Genomic DNA, 17,742 nt, shown 5'->3' with positions numbered 1-17,742 from the left:
ACATATAATTTATCTTAAATTAATGCAACCACAGAAGTATACCCACTTCCGGTACCTCCTGCTGTCGTCTATTGCGTATTCTGACAGTACCAAGTTTGTATATCTTTGAAGCTGTTATGACTGTCAAGAAGCATCCACAATTATTTAAAACTTACAAAGAAACGTGCTTGTATATACCGAGGGATCCAACACGGCTGCGGGTGCCTGCATGTTGCACCGCGCTATACTCCAAAAATTGTTACGCCATGGCTGTAAGAATATTTAATCACCTACCTAGAAATTATAGATCGCTGCCATGTAATGTTTTCAAGGGGAAGGTGATTAAGTTTTTAAAGTCAAGGTGCTTTTATAGCGTGACCGAATATTTAGAACATAAGTTTAACAATTACTCATTAATGACTTGACTTCTTATTATGACATTTGCATGCCTGTTTATGTATGGCTGATTGTGCGGACTTTTCTTGTTGTTCGATTTTTTTTATTTTGTACCACTATCATGGCAAATAAAGGATTTATTTATTATTATTTATTGTTACACAAGTTTACTAAGTAGATACGTCACTTCAACAGTAATTTGAAATTCAGATGTCAAAACCCCTTTTTTTTATTAACACAGAAATTATAGGAACTAGGTCCATCGGAATTGGGTTTCGTCTGTTGTTGATATCATCAGGTTTATTTTAATTTATAAGGATGGGCCAATAATAATCATTGTTGTTGTTAAGTGGAGTGACTGGCTTTGGGATGCACACATAATATACCAATTGATACTTCGCGAATAAGTCATAGAGAAAAGAGAGTAGGTTTAGAACGAGAAATATTTTTTACTTCCGTGAATTGAATTCCTTTAAAACCTTTTTTAATTTCTGAGCAATATCGTTTTGTGCCTTTGAATTTAACTTTAAAATGTTCTCAATAATAATATAGTTAATAAGCTTCTTTGTTTCTTCATTTATTGTTAGTTTATCGTCAGTACCAAAATCTCTCAAATCATATAAATAATTGGTGAAGAGCGCTCTCTGTTGAAGAGTAAATGCTTCATTAATTGCTGAGAAAAAATCAGCTCTTAGCGTTGTTGGTTTATCAAGCTCTCGTCTATAAAACTCGAGTTCTCCGATTAATTCATCTTGATACTTTCGACAGAGACTTTTAAAATGTTTGCCAAATTTCCTGGCAATGCGGTATTCGGAATATCTTAATTCTTTATATAAAATCTTGCAATATTTTTTTAGTTTCTTTGCTTGAAATTCGGGCGTTGTAAGTAAATCTACGAGTTCCTTGAGAAATGATTCAAAGATGTCTTTTGATCTTGCGATGTTTAGATTAATTTGTTTCAAAGAATGTTTTAAATTATCTGTTTTTGTTTTGTTTTCACTTTTACAAATATTAAGACAAATCAGTAATATAAAATAAGTCCACATTTTCAATAAACCAATATTTATGGTATTTTGTTAATTTAACGGTGTGCATTCCAATCAACGATCAATTTAATTTCAATTAATACGTTTTAGATTTTCGCCTTCCATGTATTCAATGACTGCCAATTTAAATTTCAATTTAATATCATCCTTGACTCTTTCATCTTGTTTCTCTATTGTACGAAATATTACATCTTCAAAAAGTCTTCTAGTTCTCACATAAATATTTTCCTTTCTCTTATATCCAAATTTTTTTAAATAATAAATATAATCGTCCATTTTGTTATCTTGGTAAACAGTAAAAATATTATTTAAAGCCACAAATAATTCGTTTCGAAGTGGTTTTATCTCTGCAATTAGATTTTGGAATTGTTTTATTTTTGGTCTAATTATTCTGCCATTGTATGAAGACAGCTTCAAAAGTTGTTTTCGAAATCGTTTTATCTGTAATTTGAGTAGAAATCCAGACCCCAAATGTTTAAGACTTTTGCTAAGTACTTTCATGTATCTTGGAATCCTTGAGTTGGAAAAGTCTTCTAATAGAACATCACAAATGTTGGTAATAAGATTGTAGAATGGACCAATAGGTTTAGCTAGAGATGATAATCTCAATGATGAAACATCAACGGCTATATCTGTAGAAGCAGCAAGTGGTATTGGTATTATATAAAAAGTTATTTCAAAAATTAAAATTGTCAAGGTAGCGGCCGTCATTAGACTTTGACGCCAGTTTTTTGCTTGAGATTTCTAGACCCAAACCACAGTCGCAGTTCTTTCAGCATCTGGAAAGATAAACATAAACATTTTTTTTTGTTTGCGCATTTAACAGTTAGTGAAGGTAAACATCGAGAGAACACGAAAGTAGAAAAGAAGTGGAGGTAAGGTTCAGACTCAATACTTAGCTCTTAGACAAAAAAATCACCTGCCATATAAAGAAAAAATAACAATGAAAAATATTTTTACATTCATCCATTTAGACTCAAAAAATAAAGTGTATTTTATTTACTTTACTAGCGAAGTTCGCTCACAAGAGTAACAGACATTGATATATGTTTATAACATACAATACTTTTGGATAAAAACAAATATATTAATAATAAACCTACTTGGTATATAAGAATTGTTGTTATAGCTGCAAGTAACAAGTTATTAGTACCAACGAAAATCGAACCAAATAGCATACAGTCGAATGTTGCCAGCGTCCATTCTTCACCCCACCTGAAAGTTAATTTTACGGTTATTTTACTATTCTTATTCTATGAGCTATACAGCTGGTAATGAATTGAGAGTATTAATGTCTAACACAAAGGTTTAATTTCAGAAACAAAAGGGAAATATGGAAGATACAAAAAGAGGCCCAGTTTAATTATTTTATTGAAATGATGTGTAGATGTGTTTACACCATACTCCATTAGGTTACGGAACTTTGATCAACTGTAGGTCCATAAGCTCAAATGTCCAATGATCTAAGACAATTTTTACATAAACATAACTTAAAAATAAATTGTGTGCATGCATATATAACAAAAACTAAGTAGGTATCAATGAAGTTGACTGAAGTTTTGATGTTTAATAATTTTTATGTAGAAAGTAAACAGCTTTTCAGTTCGTCAAACTGGCCGACGAAGCCGAAAAAAATATTATTTCGACGTGAATCGAACTTAGGGCCTCCGAGCTAAATAGGTTCTTTTTATACTTTACCATGTTGAAGCCAAACAAGATGGCGTGTTGTCATTGATGTCATACAGCAAAGTGCTCACATTGCTTCCTTCTCTGTTTGTTAACTCTACATCAAGAAGCCTTTCTAATATTGTACGTTCAATCGCCACCCAACTTAAACCATCAAGAGCCTAGAATATACATGTCAATACATAATAGAATTATTTAAACTACTTTTACACATATAATTGTGCAATATAGTCTCTGACCACGATTGCTGTAAGGCACATCACATCGAGTTATATTAATAATGTAATACATTTGCGCTATAAATGTTTAATTCTCAAGTAAGCCAAAGGCATGTAATACATAATCTATGTGCATTGCGCTACCATACAAATATAGCCATTAAAAAACAGACCACGGGGCTTAGACAAAATGCCTTAACAGTAGTGTATGTATTAAGTCAATAATTCGTCGAGTCAATTTCTAGCTTATAAACGTTTTATAATATCATTCTCCACAGATTACTAACCCTTTCAAAGAAAGCCGAAAGAAACTTGGATAAGAGTAGACGGTTGGACTCGTTTTCTTGCCGAAATAAATCTGAAAAATACTTATGTGTTACTGATTATAAAATAATTGTTTCAATAAAAGTCGCAATAACTTAATATTTACCGTCATCATTGTGTGCAAGCTTTTTGTACACAGTTCTGAAAAGAAATTAACGTATATAATAGTGTGTTTAGATTTTTGAAAATCTACGAATTCTGAGATTATGCTAGCCAATGTGGATAACGTTTCAACAGACTAGCTTCTACTACACGTTTTAGCATGACTCTGAGGTTGCAAAAACTAACGCAGGCACAGCGCACTCTCAGCTAGACTGTACCACGGAAAGACTTATCTAGCACACACTCCCTAGTGTGGGGACTAGCGTTAGATCAATTTATTATAATTAGTTATTTAGATTTTATCGATACCTTATTTGTGATGCACACACGACCCGACATGTTGCAAGGGGGCCCGGAAAATTCACACTACTGTCACAGTCCTCATTTCTATATAAAAAAATATGTTTCAGATATTTGAACTATGTTAGATTTTTGCGGATGATCCTTTGGGTTGGAATGCGCTTACATCAATTTTTTTTACTTAAATGCGAAATATTTTTTTGAACTACTTTCTAGTTAAACTGACTGAAATTATAATATTAGGCAATGTCTTACAGCACTCGTCCCAATTTGTTTATTCTTATAAAATATTAGAATCTTTAATATACATGTCTTAAAGGAATACAAAATAATTTCTTGGTGAAGCAGATCGTCAACTAACGCGCTTCATAAATAATAAAGTAATATTATATATTATATAATACAGGAGGATAATGAGGGATAAGGAGGGATTTTGTAGTTTATTGTTTATCAGAATGCCAAATCGTAAAATGACTGCTTTACGACTGATTTGAGCGCGACCGCCGGCCGCTGCGAAAACCGCTGTGAGAGTTCGAAAAGTGAGTTACAGAATCACAAGGCAGTACTAAAAAAATTTGAATTTATAAAAGCGCCGTTAACCCTTAGATAGTAAGCCCTTTACTGTAGTATCCATGCAATTTTTCAAATATATTAAACCGTTACCTCCCATGAACATAATGCGCATAAAACTCCTCTTGAAATACTATAAGTGATATTTCTGCCCCTGAACATACTTTTAATAAACTCATTGGTCTTGCGAGAAATCTATGTTTTGTCCAATTTATTAAGAACATTATGGTATATGAAAACCACCATACTATAGTCGCAATAACCCATTTATATCCATTACTTTCAGGAATATACAATTTCCACTGCTCTGTTACCTGTTAAAAAAATAAGAAGTTTTGATTTGTATGAATTCGATTAATAAAAAAATAATTTAAAATGTAAACTAAGTCAGAAAATACAATGATTCGCATAGTGTGAATTTTATTAAAATTAATAATTTAGTAAAAACAATGTGTAAAATTGAATTATCATAGCATTAAAACGTGGTACTACTAACATAGTAGTACCTTAAATATAATGTTTAACTTAATAATAAAACTGAAATACTTTAAAATTGATCCACACCAGTGTAAAATAACAATTTACTATTAGTACGCTACTGGAGTTAATATTAGTTAATGTTAGTTAACACAATGTCAAATGTAAAACTCCTTCGTTTATTATATTATTTCGTAAAGCGTTATTTACCACAATCTAATTTATCTATGTAATTATTCACTATAAACATACTTGCAATATTCCAAGAGTACAAATAACTGTATCTATTGGTGATGATCTCCGTTTGGCCTGCCATTCCGTCCACTCTTTAGCAAGCAAAATCGATCTCCAGTGACCACTATTTACAGTTGTTGGCGAATCTTAAAAAACACAAATAGGTGATAATACCTTAACGAGAAAATTTAATATTTTCTTGGCAATTGTGAATTACCTAGACGTTTCTATGGGCAGCGCTTTAGAGTTTTTATACTTATATCGTGGTCCCTATTCGAGCCACGAAGAAGAATTGATTAGTTCATAAGCTGACTATTTCATAACAAATTAAGGTATGATTTAGAGCCGTTACTAAAACGTATAGTAGTTTGCGTTTAGTCTCTTCGCCAAAATTCACACTAAACCAAATAAACCACACCAAACAACAAACAAGGACTGGAAGCACCCTGGCCTAAATAAAATGTTCTTTTTTTCATTCTAGTTTTTCAATCAATAATTTATTATGAAACAAGTATTCTTTTAGAATTTAACAAAAAATATAACAAAAGAAAAGTTGTTCAATAGTGTTTACTAGTCCGAATTTAAAACATTTTTTTTGATGTCTCTATTGTGAGGGACCCTCTTTTGACCCGGGGCTGTTTTTTTTTTTTTTTTTTTTTTTTTTTTTTTTTTTTTTTTTTTTTTTTTTTTAAAACGTTTCCAGATTATTCCCCGACTATATAGTCGTCGGAGGTGTTAAAAAGCTTACATAAATGTATTGGTAACCCGAATGTTTACTTTCTATTACTATATTACTACTCTACTACTACCTATTTCTTTTGACAACCCCCTGCATGACCCTCACAGCAAATCCCAAAAAGATGCCTCTCAACCTAACATTGAGCATTATTCCCTTCAAACTCGTCTCCGTTACCCTCATGCCCATAGCTTGCTCAGCGTTATACCTGTCGTATCCATACATGGGACAGTCGGTCAGAACATGCAACACTGTCTCTTCAGCTGCATCGTCACAAGGACAGGCAGCACTTTGTCTAACCCTGAACCTGTGAAGATACGACAAGAAGCCACCGTGGCCTGTCAACATCTGAGTAATCAATCCCGTTGGTTTCATTTGTTTAATTATCGAAAAGGCCGAAGCGACATTTGGAAGGAATAACTTGGTTATTGCAGCTGTTTCACCGTCTCGATATCTGTGATTCCATTTTTCTATCGTGTTTCCACGTAGACAGTTCTTCAAATGCGATATGGGAAATTTATTGTACACGGGCGCCTCTTCTAGATGCGCAGCTTCCTTTGCTAGTTGGTCTGCTCTTTCATTCCCCTCCATGCCCGAATGCGCTTTAACCCAAAAAATATCAATTATTTTGTTGAGTAAATGCGCTTTATTTATGTTCTTACGAATTTCAACTACAAGGGGATTGAAAGAGCGACCACCCGCAACACTTTCGAGTGCACTTCGGGAGTCACTATATACGCCGTAGGTTGTTTCTGGGTGACAAAGGATCCTTTGAGTCGCCTTAAGAATAGCCACCAGTTCAGCTTGATACACGGAACAGCATGAAGATAGTTTCAATTTAAAAGTCTCGAATTCGGCACCATTTTTCCATAAGGAAACGCTGGCACCGACCAATTCGTCTACTTTACTTCCGTCCGTATATATCTTTACTGCCGGTGCATCTGTTCTAGGACGCTCTTGTTCTCTATAGGCTATAAAGTTGATATCAGGTTCTTTGGAGGGGTGAGGAATACTCATCCACGATACTCTTTGCTCCAGGTCACCTTCCAATTCAGACTGAAATAATCCTCTCTTTGCTTCGTATAGCACAGCGGCCTCCTGAATTCTAAGGTCTAAGGGCAATAGTCCAGCGAGGATCAAGCTGGCATTCAGTGATACGGTTCGGTAAGCTCTGCAGAGCTTCAGCGCGAAGCTTCGTTGTACTGAATTTAATTGCTTCCTAATTCCTAGCTTTTTAGTGGCTGGAGCCCAGACTGCTGCCGCATATAAGATTATCGGCTCGATGACTGCTGTATAAATAATATGAATTACATCTCGGTGTAAACCCCAGCCAATTCTCGCCGCCCTTGCTAATTGTTTGTAAATATTTGTTGCTTTCCTGCATATATTGGAGATATGTTTATTAAAGGTCAATTTAGCATCGAGAGTCAAACCAAGTATTTTTATTTCATCTGATAGTTTCACGGACACTCCGCCCATATTCAAATGTGGTTTGTCATATTTTTTTTTTTTAGTTATAATCATAGCTTGGGTTTTTTGTGGAGCAAATCTGAGTCTATTTTTGGTACCCCAATCCATTACATAGGCAAGAGCAGCATTAGCATTTCGTTCTATTTCAAATGCTGATTCTCCGACAAACACCATGATGACGTCGTCTGCAAAGGCTTGACAATAGTACCCCTTTTTTTCCATTTCTTGCAGCAATGGATCCAAAAGTAGGTTCCAGAGTATAGGGCCACCTATGGATCCCTGAACGCATCCTTTCGACGTATTTCTATTTACCACCTCTCCCGCATATTTCAGCTGAACCTTTCGTTCTTTTAGGTAGCTATCTATTATCTTTCTCAGGTTAATCGGGACCCCAAGTTTAGCCAGCTGAACCCGTATCATTGGCCACCAAGCACTGTCAAAGGCGCCCTCTATGTCCAAGGAAACTATCGTTATCAGTTTTTTCTTATTTAGTTGGTCTCGTATATAGCCGATAAGGTCGTAGAGGGAGTCTTCTGTGCTCCTTTGTGGCATAAAACCGTATTGACGGTGGCTTAGTTTGGGTATCACATGCCACTTTAATCTAGACACAAGCAACTTTTCCAGGATTTTTCCCATCATGGGCAGAAGACCTATTGGTCTATAGGACTTTGGACTCGTGTAGTCATCCTTACCAGGTTTCCTGAGAACCACTACTGTTGCGACTTTCCATAGTTTCGGGAAGTATCCAAGTTCTAGACATTTGTTTGCCATTGATAGGAACACTCCCGGATCCCGCAGGATAGCTCGTGAACAAATATCGAGAGTGAGGCCATCTGATCCAGGTGCTTTTTTGCAGTCAAAGCTACCAATCACCATGTTGAGTTCAGTAATAGTAAATGGAGGATCATGGTTGTCATCATGGTCCTGTTCATTTACTGTTTCAGCGAGCTGTCTTGTTTTCTTATGTTCCTGATCATCGTCCTCCTCTTGATCTCGCGGATAAAAAACCTCTGCAAGTAGCTCAGCCGACTCCCTTGAACATAGAGTTTTACCTTGATTATTTAGCGGTAGGTCTTCATGCCTCTCAGTGGTTTTATTTATAATTTTATATATCCCCTTCCAGACTCCTTCTTTATCCTGTTTTTCACAGTACTCTTTCCAACTATTAATCTGTGCTTTTTTTGCTTCTTTCTCATATATATCCTTAGCCTCTAGATATTCTTTTATCACTTTCTGTCTTCGAACCGCGGCAGCGCATCGAATCCTACGCTTTTTAGTCACCATTATCCGTTTAAGGTTTGCCAGTTCTTTGGTCCACCACGGTATGGTAGGGAGTGATTTATTTTTTATTTTAGGTATGCAGGCATTACTGGTTTCTGTTATAATATTTATATATGTTGCTATAATGTCTTCTAACTCTGTTTTATCGGTTATATTATCTACGTTTTGTTGATTTATTCTATTTTCCAAAAGTAACTGACCGATTTTCTCTAGAAAATTAGTCCAGTTAGCTTTTTTAGTATAATATATCCTTGTTGTTTTTAATTCTGTGTTATTCTTTGTTATTTTCTGTTTAATTGTAAAGGTAATAGCATTGTGGTCAGAGCTAATTAAGTCTTGATTTACTTGCCAATTTTCAATTTTTTGTAACATATCTAATGTGCAAGCCGTTACGTCTATAAAACTGGTATATTGTTTATTGGCTCGTATGGTATAGTATGTGGGGGTGTCTCCCTGATTTAAAATTTGCATTTCTAATTGCTCCAGTGTTGCAGCCATATCTTCTCCCCTTTCATCAATTACTGAGCTGCCCCACCAGACACTTTTTGCGTTTGCATCTCCTCCAAAAATTAAGTTGCGTTTAAATTTGCCTTTGATTTTAACTAGTTGGTCTAGGTATGGCACCAAGGGTTTGGGGTAAGGTTCAAAGTAGTAAGAGACGGCTACCATTTCCCACGCACCTGTGTGAATTTTTACCACCACAATATTGTTTGTGGTAAGTTCGGGGTACTGTTCAACTTTTAAGTCGTGGTCAAACACTGCTATCGCAGCTTTTACAACCCCCTCGTTTTTTGCGGTGCTTTGGTAGACTCTAGCCCCCCTATACTGCCTCACCCTACCTCTGGCGCCGGGGCTGTTGGGAAACTCTTCCCCTCAGGCCCTGGTATTTAAATACCCAACTAAAATGTGATCTATTCCTATGAGCGTATTCTTAAACAAATAACACTGTAATTAATTAATTAGTATGTACATACCTGAGATTGAGAAATGATGTTGTGACCAGTCTATAAAAAATACATCAACTCTACATTGATTCCAGTTTATCCACACTACTTTTAAACTCTACTGAAATATAAAATTTGTGTTTAACAAGACTTATTTGATTATTTATTTTCAAATAAGTCTTGTTAAAGGTATTGTCGCCTGCTGATAACGTGTTGTTATATTATATTACCATAGATTTGATTCTCGGAGAAACAATAATTGTTTTGAGCTCGTAAACAATTCATGAAACAGACGTAGAAATGCCTCTGCCCCGTGTTAGTACATATTTATAACATTTGTAGATATATTAATGTTTAAAAATAATAAATTACCTTTAAAATAATTACTGAATACAAAACGATTTTAATTATGTTTTCTTCTGTTTGTGAGAGAGGTAATATTATTCCAAGGTTTCCCGTCTCAGCAGCCAATGCGTGTAGTGTTGAGAATAAAGTTGCCTAAAAATTTACATGAAAATAGTGGTTTACACTTTTGTAAGTATTAGTAACACAGTTGAATATATAAGGTATTCGTAGGTAACCAGAATCGGGAGTTCGACCTCCAGCTTAGCAACAAATTGCCTTATATTTATTTAGTTAAGGTGGAAAATATCATCTTTATAAATTGTATTGTAGTTAGCTAAAAACCAAATCATTGGCGAATTACGCAGATACTTGTTCGTACGGGGCAAATGAAACAATTGTGAATATATTATCGCATACGGGGGAGGGATTCTTAAAGAAATATATGTGCCCTATTAATTATAAATAATTATAAATCGTACGTTGAAGGAATATATTAGATATATATATATATATTAGATATAGAAAATCGACGTTTGGCAGGCTCACATTATTGCATCTATGCCATTCATTATATTATTTCCCATAGACAATTGTTCTATCATTGAAGCCGAAATAATATACATATGTTAAGTCAAAGCTAAAGTCAAATTAAATTTATTCATATCGGTAAACAAGTACACTTATGAACGTCAGAAAAGAAGTTCAATTAATTCTAAACATTTACTACCAGTTCGCAAGTAGAGCGGGCAAGAAGAACTCTCCGCCGCTCTTTGTAATAAGTCATATTGAACTGGAGTAAATCAATCCCAAGGATTAGCATCATTACAATATTCGTCAAATTAAAAAAAAAACTTTATTGATTAATTTACTTGCTCTCGTTAAACAGCTTTGAATTTATTTAGTGATAATTCGCTTAGGAGTTTGTTGTAAAAACGAATAGGTCGCTATTACGTATATTATTTCAACTCAGAGCGTACTCGATCAACGAAAAGTATTTAAGTTCCTCAGATATCGACACTTATATCTGATTGCATTAAAAAACCTAAATCATCGGTCAACTCTAATAAATTAGCTGCGTTCAAATTTCAAAAAAATACTTACAAAATATACGCCGTCTGCCGTAGCCGATGCCATTAAAGGAATTATTGAAATGTATAATCCACCTCTACGGATAACGCCACGCCATTGAAAAATCGCATAGATGCAAAACAATAAACTAACGATAGCTCCCCATATCTGTATAAGCAATAAAGGCAAACGTCTACTAAACTTCGTTTAAATTGTATCTAAAGATCTATTCATAATTCAGTCCTAACTAGCAATTAAGCACAGAATTACGTCTTCGTTCGTAAACGCTGTAATACGTTTACTAATTAAAAAGTCTACAATAATTTTATGTGATTTCATATTTGTATTAAAGGTTCGATCCCCGTCTATATTCCAATATGTTTATGTGGGCTATTAACACTCGTACGGTGAAAGAAAACCGGAATGCCTTAAGCCGGGTCCAGACGAGTGTAACGTGTAATGTAAGATTACGTGTAATTTAGCATCAACAGTGTGGACGGGACACGAACTCAAAGCGAATTGTGAACGCGAAAATATTTCAAAAGCTGTTTCCACTCAGTTGCTACGAACATGCCAAATAGGAAGATCGTGATAGCTGGTGCGGCTTTTATTTTCATGTATTTACTAACTGAAGACCGCAAAAGTCGGAAGCGTCGATGGTGGAAAAATAATTTGTATAAAAGAAGATCTTCTTTACTTGTGGAACTAAAATTCAACATATAAGCGGTCAATATAAAAACTTTACCCGGATGTCGCCTACTGACTTCGAATATTTGTTAACAATCTAAAAATTAAAATTTTTTGGATCCCAAATAACAGGTTTTTCTTGATATAAACTAATAAGTTCAAGCGATTGTTCGTCATTCCACATCATGAACGTACATACGACACAACCGTCACGAACGCCGTCCAAACGAGCACTGCGAGCGTCTTTGTGTTCGCGCGAAAAACCGACAGCCGATGGATCAACCCCGAGCGCCGCGCGAGCGTTACATGTAATGCTCGTAATGCCGTCCACACGTAGAATTCGTGTTACATTACACGGTGGATTACATTACACGTTACACTCGTCTGGACCCGGCTTTACACAGAAAAAACGACGGCGTGTGACAGTCACAGCTCTATTAAACAAAATAAACGATCACGAAATAGACCTAAAAGATTGTATCGCCACTGGTTTTTAAACTTATTTTTACATTATTTCACGTTGTCCTATCATGCAGGGGGAAAAATCTTTACATATTTATAACGGCATAGCTCAATTGCGTGTTAAAAAATGTTAACAATTTTCTATGCGTCTTGTTCGATTTCTTCGCGAATAACAAAAAAAAAACAGTACTTATCCAGAGGTATTCAGTAATGGCCTAATCAATTTTAAGAAAAGCTAACCCGCGCTTTCGCTGGTAATTTTTTCCTAACAATTAGCAAAAAAAAATTATTTTATTTTTTGTAACATTTATGTTTACCATAATTGTCATAGATTTTGTAACATGCAATATGTATGTTGTGGTGAACTTCAATAAATTATTAATTAAATATGCATTCTTACTTCTAATCCACGATAAACGCTTGCATATGGCATTTCGTGATCAACAAGTAGAGTCGTTGTTATTTGTTGGACCAAAGGTGATTTCATAGCAAAATGTGCTTCAGTGTTGATATAAAGCTTTAACGATCCTTTTAATTCTCTTTCTATTCTGTAAAGTTTATTTTTTATTAAATATTATATTTATATTTTTAAGAAGTGGAAATACTTTCATATAAAGCCTTCAGCGATAAAAGGGTAACGAAAAATTAAATGAGTTGTCTATTAAATATTGCTTGTTTGTAAAAATTGTAAGCACATCGGAATTTAATCTCTTCCTTGTTCATCTCCTAGTGTCGCATTACACGATTTGTATCGTCGTTTTTTTTATAGAGAGGATTGGTTATCGTCCTGGACAAGCATGTTCTACAATGGACTCGAGAGATAGCCATTTTTTTATAATTTTAAATGAATAATTTTTTTTTTTTTTTAAATGAATGTTCAATACTTATTACGTGACTAGCTCCCTATATAAGTAGTAGAATGAAATACCTAAAAGTAATCAGAAGTTTTCTTAGGTAGACTATTGTTGTCATATTTGTTGTCGTAGAAAGAATCTTATCGATCAAAAATATCTTTCTAAATTTTGATCGAGGCCATGAACCCTTCTGAAACAAAGTACAACAACAACAGTAAATTTGTGAATTAAAATATAAACTGATTTAATTTATATTTGCGTTCTTGTCTCTAGTCGTAATTGCTTAACCTCATAGATTTCTATTCAAATAAAGATGACTTCTATAGTATTCTATAGATTAACAGTATTATATTTTGTGCAGTAACTAATGCTATAGGGCTAGAATCTTCAGATATAAGAAATGTACAGTCACATAGCAGTGTTGGCCTAGTGCCTTGCGACTCTCATCTCTGTCGTCGTAGGTTCGATCCCCGGCTGTGTAGGTTCGAACCAACTTTAATTATCTATGTGCGCATCTCACACTTGCTCGTACGGTGAAGGAAAACAACAGAAAAAAATGACATATGCATCTACTTATGAATACATAAAAATTTAATTTCGGAACTAGCTATCAATTACTTCAATAAACTTATTTTAAAGAAGACATGAAAACGACAGCTAATAATAATTATCCTACCTGAACAAAGTTACCATCAGGTTTTAGAATGGAGATTGGGAAAGCCTTATACTTTTCACCAGGTATAAAAAACTCAAATAATTTTCCAAAATCCGAATTAAGATCCGTTATATTTTTCGTACAATCAACACTGAAAATGGAAGTATAGTAACTATAATAATACTTATCAACTATATCTGTATGCTAGAAACACAAATTTATCCGTGGAGTATATCGAAGGGTTTTATTTACCAAAACAACATAATTATTTATTTATTTCCACTTTCATTACATTTCCTGTTGCCTGGAAGAGATCGCTCGAAAGCGATAAGGCCGCCAGTTGCCCTCCTTTATATTTAATTATGTTACATTTTTATATTGTAATGCAACGAAGTGTAAATTAATAAATAAATGTATAATTACATACTCATAAATAATGAAACAAAACAAAGCAATTAAAACACATGTAGACAATGATAAGGATACATATCACGATAAGTTCAGTTATTAAGAAAGTTAGGGATCTAATTACAACCATTACAGTTTATTAAGAATAAATTTATCTCTCTCTCGTCTGCCATTTAAAAAAACATTAATTGTTCATTCTCAACTTACGAATATCGCTCTCCAACTTTAATTAATATAGGTGGTAAGCACGAGAATATTCCTTGTGTTTCATCTTGAAGTAACTGTAGAGCCCCATTGGGAGAATATATCGCCATTCCTAACAATAATGTATTCTGAAAAGTATAAGAAATACGTTATAAAGGTGGAATAAAATAAGCAGTGAACTAACAAAATCATGGCATTCTTGATGTCTTAATGAATTTAATGAAGTTATTTTAATATTTTACTGTATTAGTAATAATAACATTAACCTATTCATCAATTATATCCTCAGATTTAAAAACACACCGAAAATAATCGTTAATCTAAAGTTTCACTCATAACTTTAATAGGCTTCATCAAATGCGTCATTCACCCGAATTAGGAACAGGGCTTTGAAATTACGTAATAAGTCCAGTGCGCTACGATATTCATTTTTCGATTATCTTTTTTTTCTATTAAATTTGCAGGTGTGTATTAATTGATTGTTACTAAAAAATGGTAAATAAGAAACAGTATTGGAAATGTAATGTTAAAAGTAAGCGTTAAATCTTACCTTTCCGTGGCGTAGAGAAATCTCCTTTTTATGATACTCGTGTACTAGATATGGGAGACCTATGAACATACAAGTCGTAAAAACAATTGAATTATGTGAGTTTTTCAAGGCAGTTTTTGCCAAGCACCACCACTATGTGGTACCAGCTGCCCACTGAAGTATTTTCGAACGAATGCGACTTAGGGTCCTTCAAGAAAAGAGCGTACCAATTCTTAAAAGGCCGGCAACGCACTCGCGAGCCCTCTGGCCTTGAGTGTCCATGGGCGGCGGTATCACTTAATATCAGATGAGCCTCATGTTCGTTAGTGCATGTATACATAAAATTGGAAATAATATAAAGATAAAAAGCTAACGATACAAATAATACACTTTTTTTAATCTAACAATGTAGGTATATATATGTTAATAAATTGTAGGTAATTATATTTAAAAAAAAATTTTAAACAAATTACTTATTAAGAAAACCTAACATCATGTGTGACCCAAGAAGAAACCATCATGTTGAAATAAGAATTATTAAAGGCCGTTAACGCACTAGTTGACACAGCATAGCGTATAAATAAACAATATACAGGTCGATGAATTAAAACATTAATAATACAAAACGGATTTTTATATAGTGTACATCAATCTTTACGATTGGTGGGAAGATAGAACTTATTCTATATGTGTAAATGATTCACTCACAATACAAGTATAAAAAAGTGGAGGTAATGTTTATTATAATAAGAGATAAAGTCTAAAGTTTGCTAATATACAAGTTTTATTTACCCTTATAGGTACCATTTTTCTGAAGCCAAAGTCTACATGGTCCTGCCAAATCTGTAGGGTATAAATATTTGACACACTCCCTTGCTAGAGCGTGACACGCTCTGATATCCGCTTGCTAAAAAAAATTATACGTTCTAAAATGTATGTCTGTTATGTAGTATCGTTTTTTTAATTTGTATTATTTTAATGACGGAAACGTTTTATTTAACTTTACTATTGTAAAATTTGTTTAAGGTTTCTCAAACTGGAAACAAGAAACCTTGGTGGTTAGAAAACGAAAGAAGCGTTGCGTTCAATTGTGATTGGATAAAATGAAATCTTGGCGTATCGTGTTGTGTGTTTACGTGGGCACTACTTGTTTAGAGAAGCTTTCGACCAATCACAATTATGAAAACCCATCGATTAGTGTTTAAAAGTACACGAGACATATGTTTGAAACCCTGTTACCTCAATTGGGTCCCCAATTTTCTTAGAGAGCAGGTGAAAAAAACTGTGCGTATCAAACAATTATTTCTTTTATAAATAGGGTTGTTTATTTTTAAGATAAAAGAATATAAATATAGAGTAATTCTTGGGCAGCATGTGCTTATAACGAATTTAAACTAACCGTACATAAATACTCCAGTTTAACAATATCCAAGAGAGCATTTGGATGTAATTTATTATCACTATATTTCGGCCTCTCCATAACATATTTCTTAGGCAGACATTTTCCACTAACGACCATCTCATTTCTCCCACATGAACAGACCTCGCACTTAACACATTTGTTATCGTGAGCTTTGTACCCGCGATGGCACTTAAAGCATGTTACTTCTTTCATTGGCGACCCGTCGAAGTTTTGTGTAACTGTAACATATTATTTGGTATAATAGCTTCTCATCATTTAATTCATTCTGATTTTTTATCGAGCAATATGTCTGTAATTACTATAATTGCCATTTGCCATAAAGAAACTTCTCAAAAAACAAATGAAACTATGTCCGTTTCGTTTGATTGTAACAGGTCGGCTGAAAAGTTTTTAGATAGCGCGACAACAGTTTGTGAGATATTTTGAGTGAAGGAACTATATATAAACACATAAGCATACAAACTAATTTAGTTTGAATTATTTAAAGTTTACACTAATCGTTGGACCTACCGGAAATATAATCAGCGGGGCACTTCCTGCAGACGACTCGTCCACCTGATTTTTGGCACCTTCGAGGCACACAAGTGGTGCCATCGGTAGAAATCAATTCTGTTGCATTGCATGGCTGACACATATTGACACTTTTTTGGATGCTGTCGGGTGCACAGGTGCAACCAAAACCTTGGAAATAAAATATATTTGTGTATATTTTATCTCAATAGTTTTTCTTATAATTTGATTAGTAAAAAATCGGCTTCAAATAAAAATAGATTCGATCTTTTATTTTATATATTATAGATATATTGAATATAAGTCTACTTATTGTCTTTCTAGTTCGTATAAGTTCATAATAAGGTTTATAATACGCCTAATACATAACCTAAAAGATTTATTAACTTACTACTAGTAAGACACATTTTTAGGAACATAAATAGAATACATACCATCATCTGCAGGTACCAGAGAAACATTGGTGTTACAAGATCGACAATCCATTCCAATTGAATCATAATATTCTCCAGTTTTACATAAGCTGGATAATCTATACCCCGAGACTTGAAATACAAAGAACAACAAAAGATACATCATATTATTTTATATTACACGATTAAAATTATATATGTAAAAAATATAACATAAATTTGAATTCTCTAAAAATACGTATAATAAAAACAATAAATCATGAGAAAAACAAAACACAGTTAATTTTCATTTGTTTTGATGGTAACTGTTGCTTAGCAACGATAATAATTTCATTCGATTTTAAATTAATGATGTATGTATCGGTATAGTTCTATCTTCACTTGAATTAATACTGTGAGACTAGTAAATAAATTTAATAGT

At 33.8% G+C, this 17,742-nt stretch overlaps 1 protein-coding gene across 1 annotated transcript; it reads right to left on the bottom strand.

Annotated features, from left to right (window-relative positions):
• Nucleotides 1-745: 745 nt before the first annotated feature.
• On the bottom strand, nt 746-17,520 carry LOC125053012. The gene is made up of 20 exons (XM_047654174.1): nt 17,343-17,520; nt 16,909-17,079; nt 16,375-16,616; nt 15,768-15,882; nt 14,997-15,055; nt 14,450-14,574; nt 13,856-13,985; nt 13,254-13,369; nt 12,726-12,873; nt 11,210-11,344; nt 10,136-10,261; nt 9,794-9,881; nt 5,351-5,478; nt 4,715-4,935; nt 4,061-4,138; nt 3,756-3,790; nt 3,613-3,683; nt 3,120-3,268; nt 2,525-2,636; nt 746-2,200 (listed from the first exon to the last, which is right to left on the bottom strand). The coding sequence occupies exons 1-20, from the start codon at nt 17,485-17,487 to the stop codon at nt 2,132-2,134; spliced, it is 2,463 nt and encodes an 820-aa protein (XP_047510130.1). The 5' UTR covers nt 17,488-17,520; the 3' UTR covers nt 746-2,131.
• Nucleotides 17,521-17,742: the final 222 nt, after the last annotated feature.

Source organism: Pieris napi, chromosome 1 (assembly GCF_905475465.1).
Source record: "Pieris napi chromosome 1, ilPieNapi1.2, whole genome shotgun sequence".
In the NCBI taxonomy this organism is placed as follows: domain Eukaryota; kingdom Metazoa; phylum Arthropoda; class Insecta; order Lepidoptera; family Pieridae; genus Pieris; species Pieris napi.
The sequence above is the reverse complement of the archived record's forward strand: the minus strand, read 5'-3'. Positions and strand labels throughout refer to the sequence as shown.

Coding starts and splice junctions, on each gene's coding strand:
- LOC125053012 (XM_047654174.1), bottom strand. CDS start 17,487: ATGATGTATCTTTTGTTGTTCTTTGTATTTCAAGTCTCGGGGTATAGA. Junction 15,883..16,374: donor AACTGGAGTATTTATGTACG/GTTAGTTTAAAT, acceptor AATTTTTTTTAG/CAAGCGGATATCAGAGCGTG. Junction 13,986..14,449: donor AAAGTTGGAGAGCGATATTC/GTAAGTTGAGAA, acceptor TTCCATTTTCAG/TGTTGATTGTACGAAAAATA.